The 12,742-nt window shown below is 40.2% G+C and overlaps 2 protein-coding genes across 9 annotated transcripts in view; one reads left to right on the top strand and one right to left on the bottom strand.

Annotated features, from left to right (window-relative positions):
* The window catches only part of LOC125894068 (LIM and calponin homology domains-containing protein 1-like), a 115,871-nt gene extending 113,336 nt beyond the window's left edge, over positions 1–2,535 (bottom strand). For all 6 annotated transcript variants that reach the window (XM_049585176.1, XM_049585179.1, XM_049585178.1 and 3 more), the window contains exon 1: positions 2,241–2,535. In XM_049585176.1, the coding sequence (XP_049441133.1) occupies positions 2,241–2,342 (102 nt within the window). In that variant the 5' untranslated portion in view covers positions 2,343–2,535. The remainder of the gene's footprint in view (positions 1–2,240) is intronic.
* Positions 2,503–10,315, top strand: LOC125894069 (catechol O-methyltransferase-like). Of its 3 annotated transcripts, XM_049585187.1 has the most exons (5): positions 2,503–2,607; positions 5,131–5,235; positions 8,440–8,734; positions 9,094–9,290; positions 9,379–10,315. In XM_049585187.1, exons 3-5 carry the CDS (start codon positions 8,479–8,481, stop codon positions 9,709–9,711), a joined length of 786 nt encoding a protein of 261 aa, XP_049441144.1. In that variant the 5' UTR covers positions 2,503–2,607; positions 5,131–5,235; positions 8,440–8,478; the 3' UTR covers positions 9,712–10,315. The 3 variants fall into 3 exon arrangements, with proteins under 3 accessions (XP_049441144.1, XP_049441143.1, XP_049441145.1); XM_049585186.1 differs by lacking the exon at positions 2,503–2,607 and having other exon boundaries at positions 5,038–5,235; XM_049585188.1 differs by lacking the exon at positions 2,503–2,607 and having other exon boundaries at positions 5,038–5,498.
* The last annotated feature ends 2,427 nt before the right edge of the window (positions 10,316–12,742 follow it).

Genomic DNA, 12,742 nt, shown 5'->3' with positions numbered 1-12,742 from the left:
CCAAGCTAGCAGCCTAATCACTAAAACATATTTTATTATTTTATGTGGTGTTTCCTTTTGTGGGAGGTTAGCCATTTTAATACCAGGACTCGTCTCCCGACATGCAAATACGCCACCAGATCAAGTTCCACCACAACACTATTTTGCAAGAGCACCATCATCTCATCCCGGGCTTAGCACGGTCTAAAACATGTGTGACAAGTGTAACTGTTTTTACCCCAGTGCAGAATTGTGATAAGTTGTGCCATACCTTTCTCCAGTGCTGGCACGACGTGAGATAGGTCTGGCTATATGCAAGGCTAGTGACAAGTAATTATTTTCATTACAGAGTAGTTATTTTCTCGATTAATCATTTGGTCTACAAACACTGAGAAAAAAGAAAAGTGCCCATCATGTTTTCCTAGGGGCCCTAACAGTATTTAGTGTTATCGTATAAGGCTAAGGAAAACCAGTACATATTCACCTTTAAGACATGGAGCAAGTGATTTTTTCCAACAGTTTTGCGGAAAAGAAAAAAATATATACTTAAAGAAATAATTGAGTATAACTAAAATGATATGTCCATTTGTCAATGGTCAGAAGAGCCTGGTCTCACTCCGAAGTCTTTGAAATCTAGTGCTTGGGCAGTGACTTGCAGCGTCAGAAACCAAAGAAAAAAAGGCATCTTTTAATGTCTGCATGACACATGGACAGTTGGCGTTATAGTTTAACGGCACCTAGGGGCTTCTGGGGAAACGCGGCTGGACAAGGATGAAATTTTAGGCGATGAAAGTCCGACTGGGACAGGTGGGAGGGGTGGTGGATGGGTCCAACAAACACCGACTTTCACCCGAGAGAGCAGTGTTCGCGTCCTGTCAGATTCTAAAGCCAAACCTTGTTCTTTTTTTCCTAAAACCTGGCCATGTGTTTTTGTTGCCTAAAAACAACCATGTGTGTTTGTTATTGGAAAAAAAAAATGAAAATGTCAATTTGCAGTGTTGTACTGACGTAGTGCATCTATTTTGAAAAAGACTGTATGTAACAGGCAGAACTTGACACAGTGTCCCAGAATGTCAACAACCAACGCACTCTGCAAGTCTTTGCAAGTTGTATGTGGATGTGGAAAGTCCATGACCAAACATCAATGTGTGACGACATCAGAGTGAGAATGTGTTGGTCAGAAACAGTTACCTTCAACCTTTTCTGTTTTGTAAAGAGAGGATGTCTGGTAGACATGCAGTTGCCACAGCTAATCATGGGTATAAAAGTAACACTATTCCTGTCACTGATTAGTTAAATGTAAATGAGGCAGAGTATGGGGGGGGGGGGCAGTGCCCTCCTGTACAAATGTCCCATAATCCTTATCAACGCCCCTGCTACACTGAATCACTCACTTCATTCCTCAGCAGGCTTCCAATCTGATTTTTACTGTAAGTCTTCCCGTAAATCTGCAAAGCTGTGACTGCATTCCATCAACATGCAACAGATAATCAGCTAGTCATCAATGTTTTGAAGGCTGACAAGAGGACAGCTCACTGCAGAATGATAGAGTCAAAGGCAATGGAGGCAGGCATGTGTCGTGATTGAAATTCTCCCAGAACAAAACCTCGTTTGTGTGATTATTGTTCAGCAGGCTCGCAATGAGGCAAAAATCCATTCCACATGATGCATTCATTGTTTTCAGCCAAACACGCACCAGGCCCCACAGCAGCCACTGCTACTGTACAATAGCCACCACTAAAAACAACTGAAAGCCTGCTGAAACATTTAGGTGGGTTTACAACAACTGTGTTCAATATCCTATTTAGAATATAATGTATTACTGCAGTTAGGATATCATTAGAGATTAAACATGTAACTTTCTATTTTGAGAGTACTGTGGTAGTTATCAGCTCCCTACTGGATTTCAGATGCAAATCATTATAGGACTGTTATATTGCAGAGGAATAAAATACCAGTAAATTCAACATATTCTCAAAATAGGGCATTACTGACCGACAGGCACATTGTAACCCACTACAGGAACTTCAAAGGAGTATAACTGGGAAGATTTCGTTAGGATCTGAGTCAAATTATAGCAGTTTGAGTCACCTTTCAACAGGTGACGAAGCAATAAAATCAAACTGCCGTTTGAAGGAGGAGACTCTGCAGACACCGGCTGCAAACCTGTAACTAAGGCCACACAATGACAACACAACACCTGCGTGACAGGGAAGCAAAGTGCTGAGGAGTTGAAACAGCGTTTGTGCTCCGTGACTCACCTCTATCCATTTCTGCGCCTCCTGAAACGCGGACTCTGCGGCCGACTCGGTCACAGGGTGATGCTGATGAGACTGTCCTATGTCTGCAACCGGACTTGCCATTGGCGAAGAAGCTCTGCTCCCCAAGTATTAAAGCCTGTACAAAGGTGTGAAAGCAGCTCAGTGCCGCGTTATTCCACCAGAATTAGTCGTGAACAGTGTCGGTCAGCCCGTTCTCCTCCGTTGGTTGTAGGTGTTGAAGCAGCAGCAGCAGCAGCAGCACCGACGAGGCGAACGAACCAGTTGCTGCTCTCCAGTATCGCTCCTGTTGGAGTCTGTGGGCAGACAACCAGCGTCAAGTCAGCCACAGTCACTCACGCAGCTTCCGGTAAGACCGCTCAGAATAAAAGCTTCTGTCGAGGAACATACACCATGATTGGGCGCATTCAAAGATAACACAAATATACTATTACTATTACGCCATCTTGCTGAAAGCTGACCGTTAGGTTATAGTTAGCATTAGCTCATTAGCTTAACCTATGGTTAGCTGACAGTGTTACAGCTTAACTAATGTTACAGGAACTCGGAAAATGTGCCATTAAATATGATAGGCTAGTTAAACAGCATCTCGAAAACTCAAAAATAGGAAGGACTCGCAATTAGGAAAGATCCAGGATGGCCGTTATTTGAGACAAGGAAACGGTAGCACCATACGCTAGCAATGTTAGCGTTAGCATTAGCCAACATGATGTTAGCTTCCTTGCCAACCGTTCCAAGTGCAAACGTTAACTTAACAGTCACATTTTGTGCCTTTTCTTAAGCTAATTGTCATTTTTATGCCCGAGAGTTTTAACTGGACTTAATTAACGTTAGCTAAGTTAATGATTAATTACCGTTATGAAGTAATGTTAACACAAGTGTACCTTTCTTAAAGACCAACAGTGACACTAGACATGAACCTACCGCCATTTGAAGACATTTCCAGATTCCTCAAAGACTCATTAATCCAACTGAAGGGAAAATTACTATTATTATTCCATTGAATGAACAGTTTAAGGAGCATTTCAAGTTGCAACTGTTTCTCAAACTCAACAGCAATGGCACCCGGAAGTGAATATGCATCTTTATTTTGGCGGCACAAATCAAACAAATCAGCGACACAGGTAACCGGAAATTGCAACCGGAAATTGAAATTTGCTCGTGTTTATGACTATGAGCAAAAAACAAACAAACAAACAAAAGTTGTCATGAAATAAAGTGAAAAAACACCAACTTAATCAATATGAAATAACAAACAATTAAAATAAAATTAATAATAACTTCATGGTTACACTTTTAAGTTCCTTGGTGCCTAGTAGAAAGAGATTTATCACCTCTGGCTCATGTTTGGCTGAAAACAACAACAACAACAAAAAAAAAACAAAACAGTGATGAACTTGTAACTACACAAAAATCTTTAATAATATTAATGTGGAGGCTACTGCTGGCAATAAAATTGTGGTAAGTCTTTTTCAAAGTTGTTCTTTTACCAACCACTTAGGTTTTTAGCTTTTTAATGCATAAGAACGAATGTCATTAATTAATGGTGTTACCTGTCCGTCTTATTACTGCCCACTGACTTTTACTCCATTGGCCACTTGTTTAGGCTCTTGTTTTGATTGCAAAACTGCTTTACTTCCGGTAATAATCTAGCTGTTTCTCGCTAACTTGCCGCAGCCGGACTGACAGGACGTGCAGACCGCAGTATGATCCGCTCCAATGGCCAAAAATACACAGAGCAGCGCCGCTCCACCACCAGCCAATGAGGGCAGCAACACACTGGGGATCACACAGCCACTTTGACTAAATGGGGCAACTGAGAGAGAGAGAGAGAGAGAGAGAGAGAGAGAGAGAGAGAGAGAGAGAGAGAGAGAGCAGAGAGTTCACTGATTTAGAGCAAAGGCACCCAAAACAAAGGGCCAAACGCTGACCTCCAGTCACTGATCATTATGAGGCAATTAACCATTAGGGAAAGTATAGTGTTTATCTTTGTCAATAATCTATTCTGATACACTTCATCAGATTGATTCTGGTGCTAATGATGCTTTCTGTGATTTGTGTCGGTCTAAAAACATTATTAAACACAAGTAAAAAGTTTGGTACATTCAAAGTCAGTTCCCTCAGTCAGTCAAATCTTAGTTCTTGATGTCAGGGCCACTGTTACGTCTAATTTGGGGGACAGTGAGCAGTCCTCCAGCTGGCCACAAAACATGAGCACATTTGCACTTTAACCCCCTGGACATATTGTTTTGTAATCAATAACCTGCTTTTCAAACTTGATATCTCACTCCCACCTGTAAACATGGTCAGTTACGTAATGTAGAGTGCACAAACAAGCCAGATGTCTCAGTGCTGTGGATTAAAACAACTTGATTTGCCCATGACGGCAGTTAAAGTGAAATACATCATGCCCACTTTGGCCAATGAAATAATAATTAAAAAAAAAAAAAAACAGCCTCCTTAATAATCAGCATGGTCAGGGATATTTCTCAGAATGAAAGGCCACACAGCATTTAAGCACCATACAATACATCATTAAACTGTTTTATGTTAAACTGTATCCTGGGTTAGATGACTCCAATCAAGACTTTTCTAGTTCCTACAGAACTCATATTTGTCCACATGCTGGCTGATATTCTTACATCTTTGCTGACCTCTTGTGGAATTATGCAGCAGTACTGAAAAGTGAGAGGAGGAGCTTCAGCCAGGCTGTGTGTTCATTTGCAAAGAGGGTGTGTACAGACCATAGACTCAGCACTCCTCCCCTCTGCTCCTCAGGCGTCTGTTTCCCGGATACCAGAAACAGTCAAGTGTTTATTTCTTTCATGTGATCTTTGTCCCATTATATCTGTGTGTGTGGTTTGTTTTCCAGGAGGCCGGCTGTTCCCAGTATGCTGCTCAGCTTCTTGACTTCAGGAGTTGACAGTCCCATCTGTGTTTGACAGGACGCACTGTTCTCAACCTGGACAGCAGTTAGGCAAGTATTACATCTCTACTGCTAATATGTCCTTACTTTTGCATTAAGAAGTCTGTATGTCCTGGTTATGCTTTTCATTTTCTTAATAATTACAATAATATTGATGTAATGTTAACAGAAGCATTAATAAAGTTGTATAATCAGTATTTTTTTTAATTCCAGGATACAGTTGCCTTTAAATCAAGGACAGCACCTGTCATAAAGATGAATTAGACTAAAACCTGGAGGAGTTTTGCAAAACATAAACTACATATTCATATCAGGTTCTATCTTTCTACTATTTTGATTTGTTTGTTCCATTGTGTCATGTTTGGTGTGGCACTAAAGCTTGCGTATAATTGTCTACTGTCTAAAATGGCATACATTTATGGAGCCTAGAAGATAAACATTCAGCTTGCAAATAATGTTTTAACGCAGAAAAAGAAATGCAGTTTCTGTTCATTGGTAGACACAATTTGTAGAGCGTGTTATCTCTTTGTAGGAGACCTATCAGTCAGAAAACAGACGATGCAGTGGTCACTTACTATACTGAGAACTGATGGTTGACTCCAGTTGTGATCCAAAATGCTGTGGCGGTTGGTTGTTGTTTCACGAAGGATGGTTGAGCATCTGCAGTTTTTTTTCCTAACTTAACAGCAGATTTATTCAGTGAAATCACAGACTGTCATATTTGTTAAATCTGCAGACTCTTTGCTTTTCTTGATTTATAGTTTGACATCCCTGCATTTAAAAGGTGTAATGATTTAGGAACTGAAACATTTTTACAAGCTCTTGCAAACATAGATACCATAATGTGTCTGCAGGGGGCGCCAGAGGTCAGTTTTTCTAATGTTTTTACTGGTTATATCTTCTTACTATCTTACTATATAATGATCTCCTCACTGATTTGGTCAATCCATGTGAAATTTGGCACAGTGGTAGAGAGTCATGGGAGGATGCCAATGAAGCAATATTACATCAATTGGCCAAAGGGGGGCGCTATAGCAACCGATTGAAATTGCAAACTTTGAATGGGCATATCTCATGCCCCGTATGCCGTAGAGACATGAAACTTTGCACAGAGATGCCTCTCCTCATGAGGAACACATTTGCCTCAAGAACCCATAACTTCCGCTTATATAGATTTTCCACCATTTTGAGTTTTTTTGAGAAACACTTCAAATCGATCTCTTCCTAGGAAGTTTGAGCGATCTGCATGAAACTGGGTGAACATAATCTAGGGACCAATATCTAAAGTTCCCTCTTGGCAAAAGTTGGAAAACTTACTAAAACTGAGCTTCTATAAGGCAATGAATATTGCGGAGGGCGTGGCTCATCACATAAAGGTGTATAACATCTCGAGGGTTTCACCCATCACCACGCAACTTTGTAGGCATATGACCACACATAATCTGAGGGGACCCCTCCATTATTGACCCCATCAAACAAAATGGGGGCGCTAGAGAGCTCATTTCTTATCTAGGCCTAACTGCCATATGGATTTTTACTAAACTTGGTAGATATGTAGAACAGGACGCCTCAAGGTGACTGGAGAAATTTAACTCTAATTGGCAACTGGGTGGCGCTATAACAACAGAAAAATGCTCAAAAATGGCTAAAATGTGACTGATCGCTGTGGTTCTCCCTTTTAAGTCAATACAACATATATATCTACATATCTGCCTTTCAGCGCGCTACCTCAACTACTAATGTACAGTTTTAGCCCACTAACTATCCCACTATTGGCAATGGTACTACTGTACTTTCAATAAAGCAATCATACTATCAAATTCACAAAAACTCTGTCTGAATACATTGCTCTTCTTGATGGGTTCAGTTGACTATTTAATCTGCAATTTGCTGTGGCCTGTATCCCAAACACACACCATGTGAAACTGTATGTGGGAAACTGTGCACTCAATGGATATGGACTAGTATCACATTAAGCAGATATTACTTAAAAATGCACTCCATGATGCCAGCTCTTATTACCGATAAGTGCTGTGTATGAATGAGCAGCAAACCAACATTTTGACAATTTGAGCTGTGCAACCTCAGTAATCGTAAAAATGACTAGTCATAATAATAACTGTAACAATACATATACAGTTCACAGTTTTGTCTCAGTTACCCCTTGCAATGTACCATCAGGGTAAAGATGTAACAAATGCTTTTTTAAACCTAAGTAAAAATCACATGTGAAACAGTGAACATTCGACCGCTGCGTGCCAACAAACAGAATGTTTGTATTTTTAAAAAACATATTCTTTTACTGAAACAGAATCAAAATTATTTATGACAAACATGTATCTGCCTAAATAATCTGCTAAAATTAAAGGTGGTTGTTCCTTGGAACTCTTAATTCTTTTTCTTACACAAATAATAATCCAGTTTCAAGAAGAACCAGATCAGATGAGCCAAAATCAGGATTAGAATAACTAAAATAAAAAAAGTGCTACAAATTGTGTCATTTTTCTTAATATAGTTTGGATTTTTGAAGTGTGTTTGTATGTGATACTTATCCATAGTCAGTGTATTATGAAGTAGATAGCATGTCTCCAGTTTGGAGAAGCAGGCAAGAGATGACATGGAAGCTAAGCAATGTAGTGCTGTGGAGGGGTCGGCAACAAAACATATTTAGCCTCCTAGAAAAATCCCACCAAAAAAATCTGTATGTGTGTTAGTGTATATGCCAAATTGAGAGTATTTTATTACTGCTTTATCTTTCCATCTGACAGCCGGATGTGACAGGAAAGCTGTTATCAGCTTTAGTTTACCATCTCTGCTCTTGTCAAAGTCACCAGACTCCATTGACAAAAACAGCAATTTTAGCTCACTGAACACAGGAGCTGCTGGACCACTGCTGCTTTGATCAGTGAGTAAGTTTGTGTTATTGTGTGACTTTGGTGAATCCAGACTAACCCTTTTAAACACTATAGTCACATAATGACACAAACCAACTAACAGTTTGAATCACTGTTTTTCTCAATGGAGTCTGGCTTTGAAGAGAACAATATAATGACTTCATTTTCCCATTGGAAATCACTATCTGACATTAAGGTGAAGCTGTGACAGCACTCTTGATATAGTGTACACTTAAACTGATATTGTTTTATTTGGGTGGAACATTTTTTAAGTGGCGGACTCCAGCCTGCTTCTCTAAACTGGAGGCGTGACTCCTGAGTTCCACAAACTTATTTCACTTTCTCCTCCTTTCATCCCCAGGCTTCGACTGTTCTTCCTGTCTCCTGCACAGCTTTTGAAATGTGGCTCATGGTCGTCTCTGTCCCGCTGCTTCCTGCCATCATCATGATATCCAGTCGTTATCGTGTCAAAGTTGCCACGCTGTGCCATCGAGCTCTGGCGTGGGCACTGAGGCTGGTGCAAGGGAGAGTGTGTGTAAGGAGCACCCACGCCTTCGTGTTCTCTAAATGCACACATGGCAAAGCTGACAGCGTCCTGGAGACCTTTGACCTTTACGCAGACACACACCCCTCCCTCTGCATCGGCCCACAGATTGGTCAGTATGCATGGGAATCACTTTATTTACCAAATGCATTAAGTTACAAGACATTGTCTTTACGAAGTCAGAAAAGATTTATTTTAATATTTCACAGATCAATACAGGAAATGTATTATTTTAAATATTTTTTTCTATATCATGTTACATGTAACTGCATGTCTATCAGCTCGAAGTTCCACACATTATCTGAATAATACACCACTCGAGTTTGTCTAGAAATTCATGTTCACAGTAAAACAAATTGTGCACTATGTTTAAATAAAATTTAAAAAAATCAGTCTTCAGGTCATAAATTAGTCACAGATACAAAAAGGATATGACAGGTCAAGGACATCTGTTCTTGTCATCCCTCCCAGGTGAAGCACTGGATGAAGTGGTGAGGCGTGTCCGTCCCTCCCGAGCGTTGGAACTGGGGATGCACTGTGGCTACACTTCTGTCCGCCTGCTGCGTCTGCTACCCCCTGCTGGCAGACTGGTCACAGTGGAGCTGGACCCACTAACAGCAGACCTTGGGGAGGAAATCATACTGGTGGCTGGCTTCAAACACTCCCAGGTATACCCAGGGAAGAGGAGCTTTCATTTCACTGCACTCAAAAGACAAAGAGTTTAACTGAGGGACTCTATCCTCTTTTCCTGTTCAGTTCCAGGTGTTGATATCCAGCTCAGCTGAGGCCATCCCAACTTTGCGTTCATTGCTTGAGCCTGATCAAGGGACCAGTGAGGGGCTCAGTCTGGTGCTGATGGACCATGACCCCCAGCAGTACCTTCCAGACCTGCTGGCTCTGGAGAGAGAGGAGCTCCTCTGCCCTTCTGGCTGCTCTGTGATCCTGATGTACAGGAACCAAAGAACTGAAGATCTAAGTGAGATCCTGCGTCACATCAGAGCAAAGCGTGACTGCTACTGCATCAAGTCAGAGCTTCAGTCTATGATAGAGATCTTCTTCCAAAAAGAAAACACAAGGGTAGAAAGGTGATATCAGAATCTTCAGGGTGGACATGTGCTTTCAGTTTGTGTGGACTCCATCAACTAACAGTGTTACATACTTCGTCATATCTAGTATTACTGATGGGTCAAAGAATTACAGGATAAAATGATATTAATAATATTTTCTACAATTTTTCAAAGTCATAATTTTGTATATTTTGTGTAACTTGTTAATGTCAAAAATCAATGAACTCAAAAATAAAATCAAAAAGCTGCTTACACAATCTCTTCTCACAACAAAGGAAACAAAGAAAAACAAAAACTAGATGTAGAGCACAGAGACACCACATGATGGCGCTCTCTGCTTTTTAAAGAATAGGTACTCAAACGTTGGAGTGGCTTTGACAAGGCAACCTTTTAAAGGGAGATGCCACCCATTTTTAAGACCTTGCATGTTATGTGTGCACTCCAGGACAGCCCAAAAAATACATGCTGTAAACAGGAAGTTTGACTTTTGAATTTATAACGTAAATATATGTGTCCTGGTTTATTCATGACGCCACAGCAAACTTGTTTTGACGCACACTGCCTTTTGTGCACGTTATATTATTTACTTTCAGAACCCAAAGTCAATGTTTACAATTAAAAATAAAGCATTAGTGGAGAAACAGCTCCCAGTTGTTTTGTAAATCTCTTTTTACAAACATCAGCATACCTGCACTTAGATTCAGTGTTATGGCATTCGCTGCATCTTAACTGAGGAGAATCACTGTTGTCCTGTGGGTACCACTCAGACAGAGTTTTCTGAATTTGCCTCTAATGACACTGCTGAGGATTTCAAAGCAGCTGGAAAGCCATTACATGGTTTAGAGACAATTTAGTGCGGCATTTAAATAAATAATATTGGTGCACAAACACGATTTAATTAAATGCAATATTTCCAGGAGCCCAGGGGTGGGTCTAGACTTGAGGTCATTATTGTTACACAACAGCGCGATGAATGTGAAATTATACAAAGTTAGAGAGCTCGTCGCAGTAACAGAGAGACAGGTAGAAAAAGAGAGTCAGGGGAAGTGGTGTAAATTGTCAGCTACTATAAATTAGACATGGAGGTTAGACACGGTCAGGGATGAGAGCTTTTGTAAATCCATCCAGTTAAACTGTTCACTGTGAACGTCTCCACAGAGCACGACGGGTAATGGAGCTGGAAAAATTTGACGAGCTGCATGAATACTTCATAATCTCATACATGGATCATTATTTGCACAGCAGGGGAAGTGGCGATTGCATTTGCTGAAGAGAAAATAACATGGAATGGTAGACTACAGGCATATGGGTTATTGTCTGCTCCCCGATGAGTGATTCTGTTATTGAGAACTGCAGAAGCATAAACAACCAACTGATTAGTATACAAAGTTAGTCTCATAATCAGTATCAAACTATAACAACTTTAATTCCAAATTAAGACGTGTACCAGTTGGAGAAAAAAAGGTGACGCCCACTTGGAGGAAGTGATTGCCTCCATGAAAGTCAAACCACTGAATATTATTACCACTAATTAGCAATCTGGAGCGTTTCACTTTGAAAATAGCAACATTCAGGGTGGGTGTAATCATCTGTGAGGATTTTTTCATCCACTAAGAGAAGTCTTGCAGTTTGTGTTTTGAAATGAAAGAGCTCCTGTCTCGATGACAACAAAGATTCAAATGTTTGGATTCTGTTTTTTGGCAGAATTTGTTGTCTTTGCAAATATTTACTGCGAGTGTCTGAATCAGCATATGTATGCCAGTTTTTTAATTATGAATTGATATCCCTGTTTAGTAAAGAAAAGCATCATGGTATAAATGACACAGTAATTTGACACTACTTTTCCTTCTGAACCCCAAATTAGATTTGCACAAGTAAAAAGAAAAGCAATAACATTCTAGGCTGTACTTCCCCCAAAAACAACTGTTAAATTTGAGTACAAGCAGCATTTATGTTTATTGTTAGGCCACATTATGACAGGAGCAAAGGAGGAAGTCAGGTGACGTAGTACAAAGAGTGAGAATGTCAGCGTCAGAGTGGATGGATTGATGAAACACAGGACTTTGACCCAGGAAACTGCTGTTTGTGTCCAGTGTAAAACCAAAAGTCAATGTTGAGTTATTTTAACTTACATATGTAATGTACGTAACACAACAAACTTACGTTAACAACCCATTCCCATTCCCAGGTCATCAAATACTGACACTAAGTCACACCCCTCGGCCTCTGATACCAACAAACATGGTACCATTTACTGTTGGTATGGGTTGCACTTGGCTTTCAACTATCTACAATGTAAACCCATCCACAGCAATGTTAGATGCTCAGAGCAACTGACGTGGTATAAAGAGCAAGAAAGTCTGCATTTGGAGTAGGTCAGGGTGGATGGATGGGTCAAACAAATGCAGAACTCTCACCCAGGAGACCGCTGTTGTGTCTCGTGTGAAACCAAAACTCAAAGTTGGCTTATTTTAACCAACTAAAGTCATGAGTTGACATGGTTGCCTGATGCCTGCCACCTAAACCTAACCAAGTGGTTTTGGTTAGGCAAACCAAAATGGAAGTTTATTTTGAAAGGACAATGGATGTAACAAGCAGAAACTTTTATGTAAACATGGCAGTTTATTTTGAAGACACTGACTGTGTCCAAAATTTCATACTAACATGTTATTTAGCACATTAAATCAGTATGTCCGAAACCTTAGTAGTATGTAACCAAAAGTATGTGAATTGTACTCGATGTAATACTACAGTATGCAAATGAAAATATCCCACAGTACAATGTGGAAGACAACATTAATAACAGACAATGACCAAGACATCATCAATAAAGTAACATCAATAAAGCTTTAACTTAAGTGTAAGATTTGACTTTGCTAGGAGTTACATATTTTTCAAATTGCTGGAAGAGCTTTGATGATCACGGGTTGCCATGGTTACATGTCTCCAACTGGCACGGAGGCTCTCAGGAAGAGACGTGGTAATTACAGCTCAGTGCGTCTGAAAAGATGTTACCGTTTACTTAAGCAAAAGTATGATGATAGTGCACATAT

Source organism: Epinephelus fuscoguttatus, linkage group LG9, assembly GCF_011397635.1.
Source record: "Epinephelus fuscoguttatus linkage group LG9, E.fuscoguttatus.final_Chr_v1".
Classification (NCBI taxonomy): domain Eukaryota; kingdom Metazoa; phylum Chordata; class Actinopteri; order Perciformes; family Serranidae; genus Epinephelus; species Epinephelus fuscoguttatus.
This window is presented reverse-complemented; position numbering and strand designations above follow the sequence as displayed.

Excerpts from the sequence above, each read along its gene's own strand:
- LOC125894069 (XM_049585187.1), top strand. The coding sequence starts at position 8,479 with ATGTGGCTCATGGTCGTCTCTGTCCCGCTGCTTCCTGCCATCATCATG. Across the intron at positions 8,735-9,093 it reads CTGCATCGGCCCACAGATTG|GTGAAGCACTGGATGAAGTG; the intron begins GTCAGTATGCAT and ends CATCCCTCCCAG. Across the intron at positions 9,291-9,378 it reads CTGGCTTCAAACACTCCCAG|TTCCAGGTGTTGATATCCAG; the intron begins GTATACCCAGGG and ends TTTCCTGTTCAG.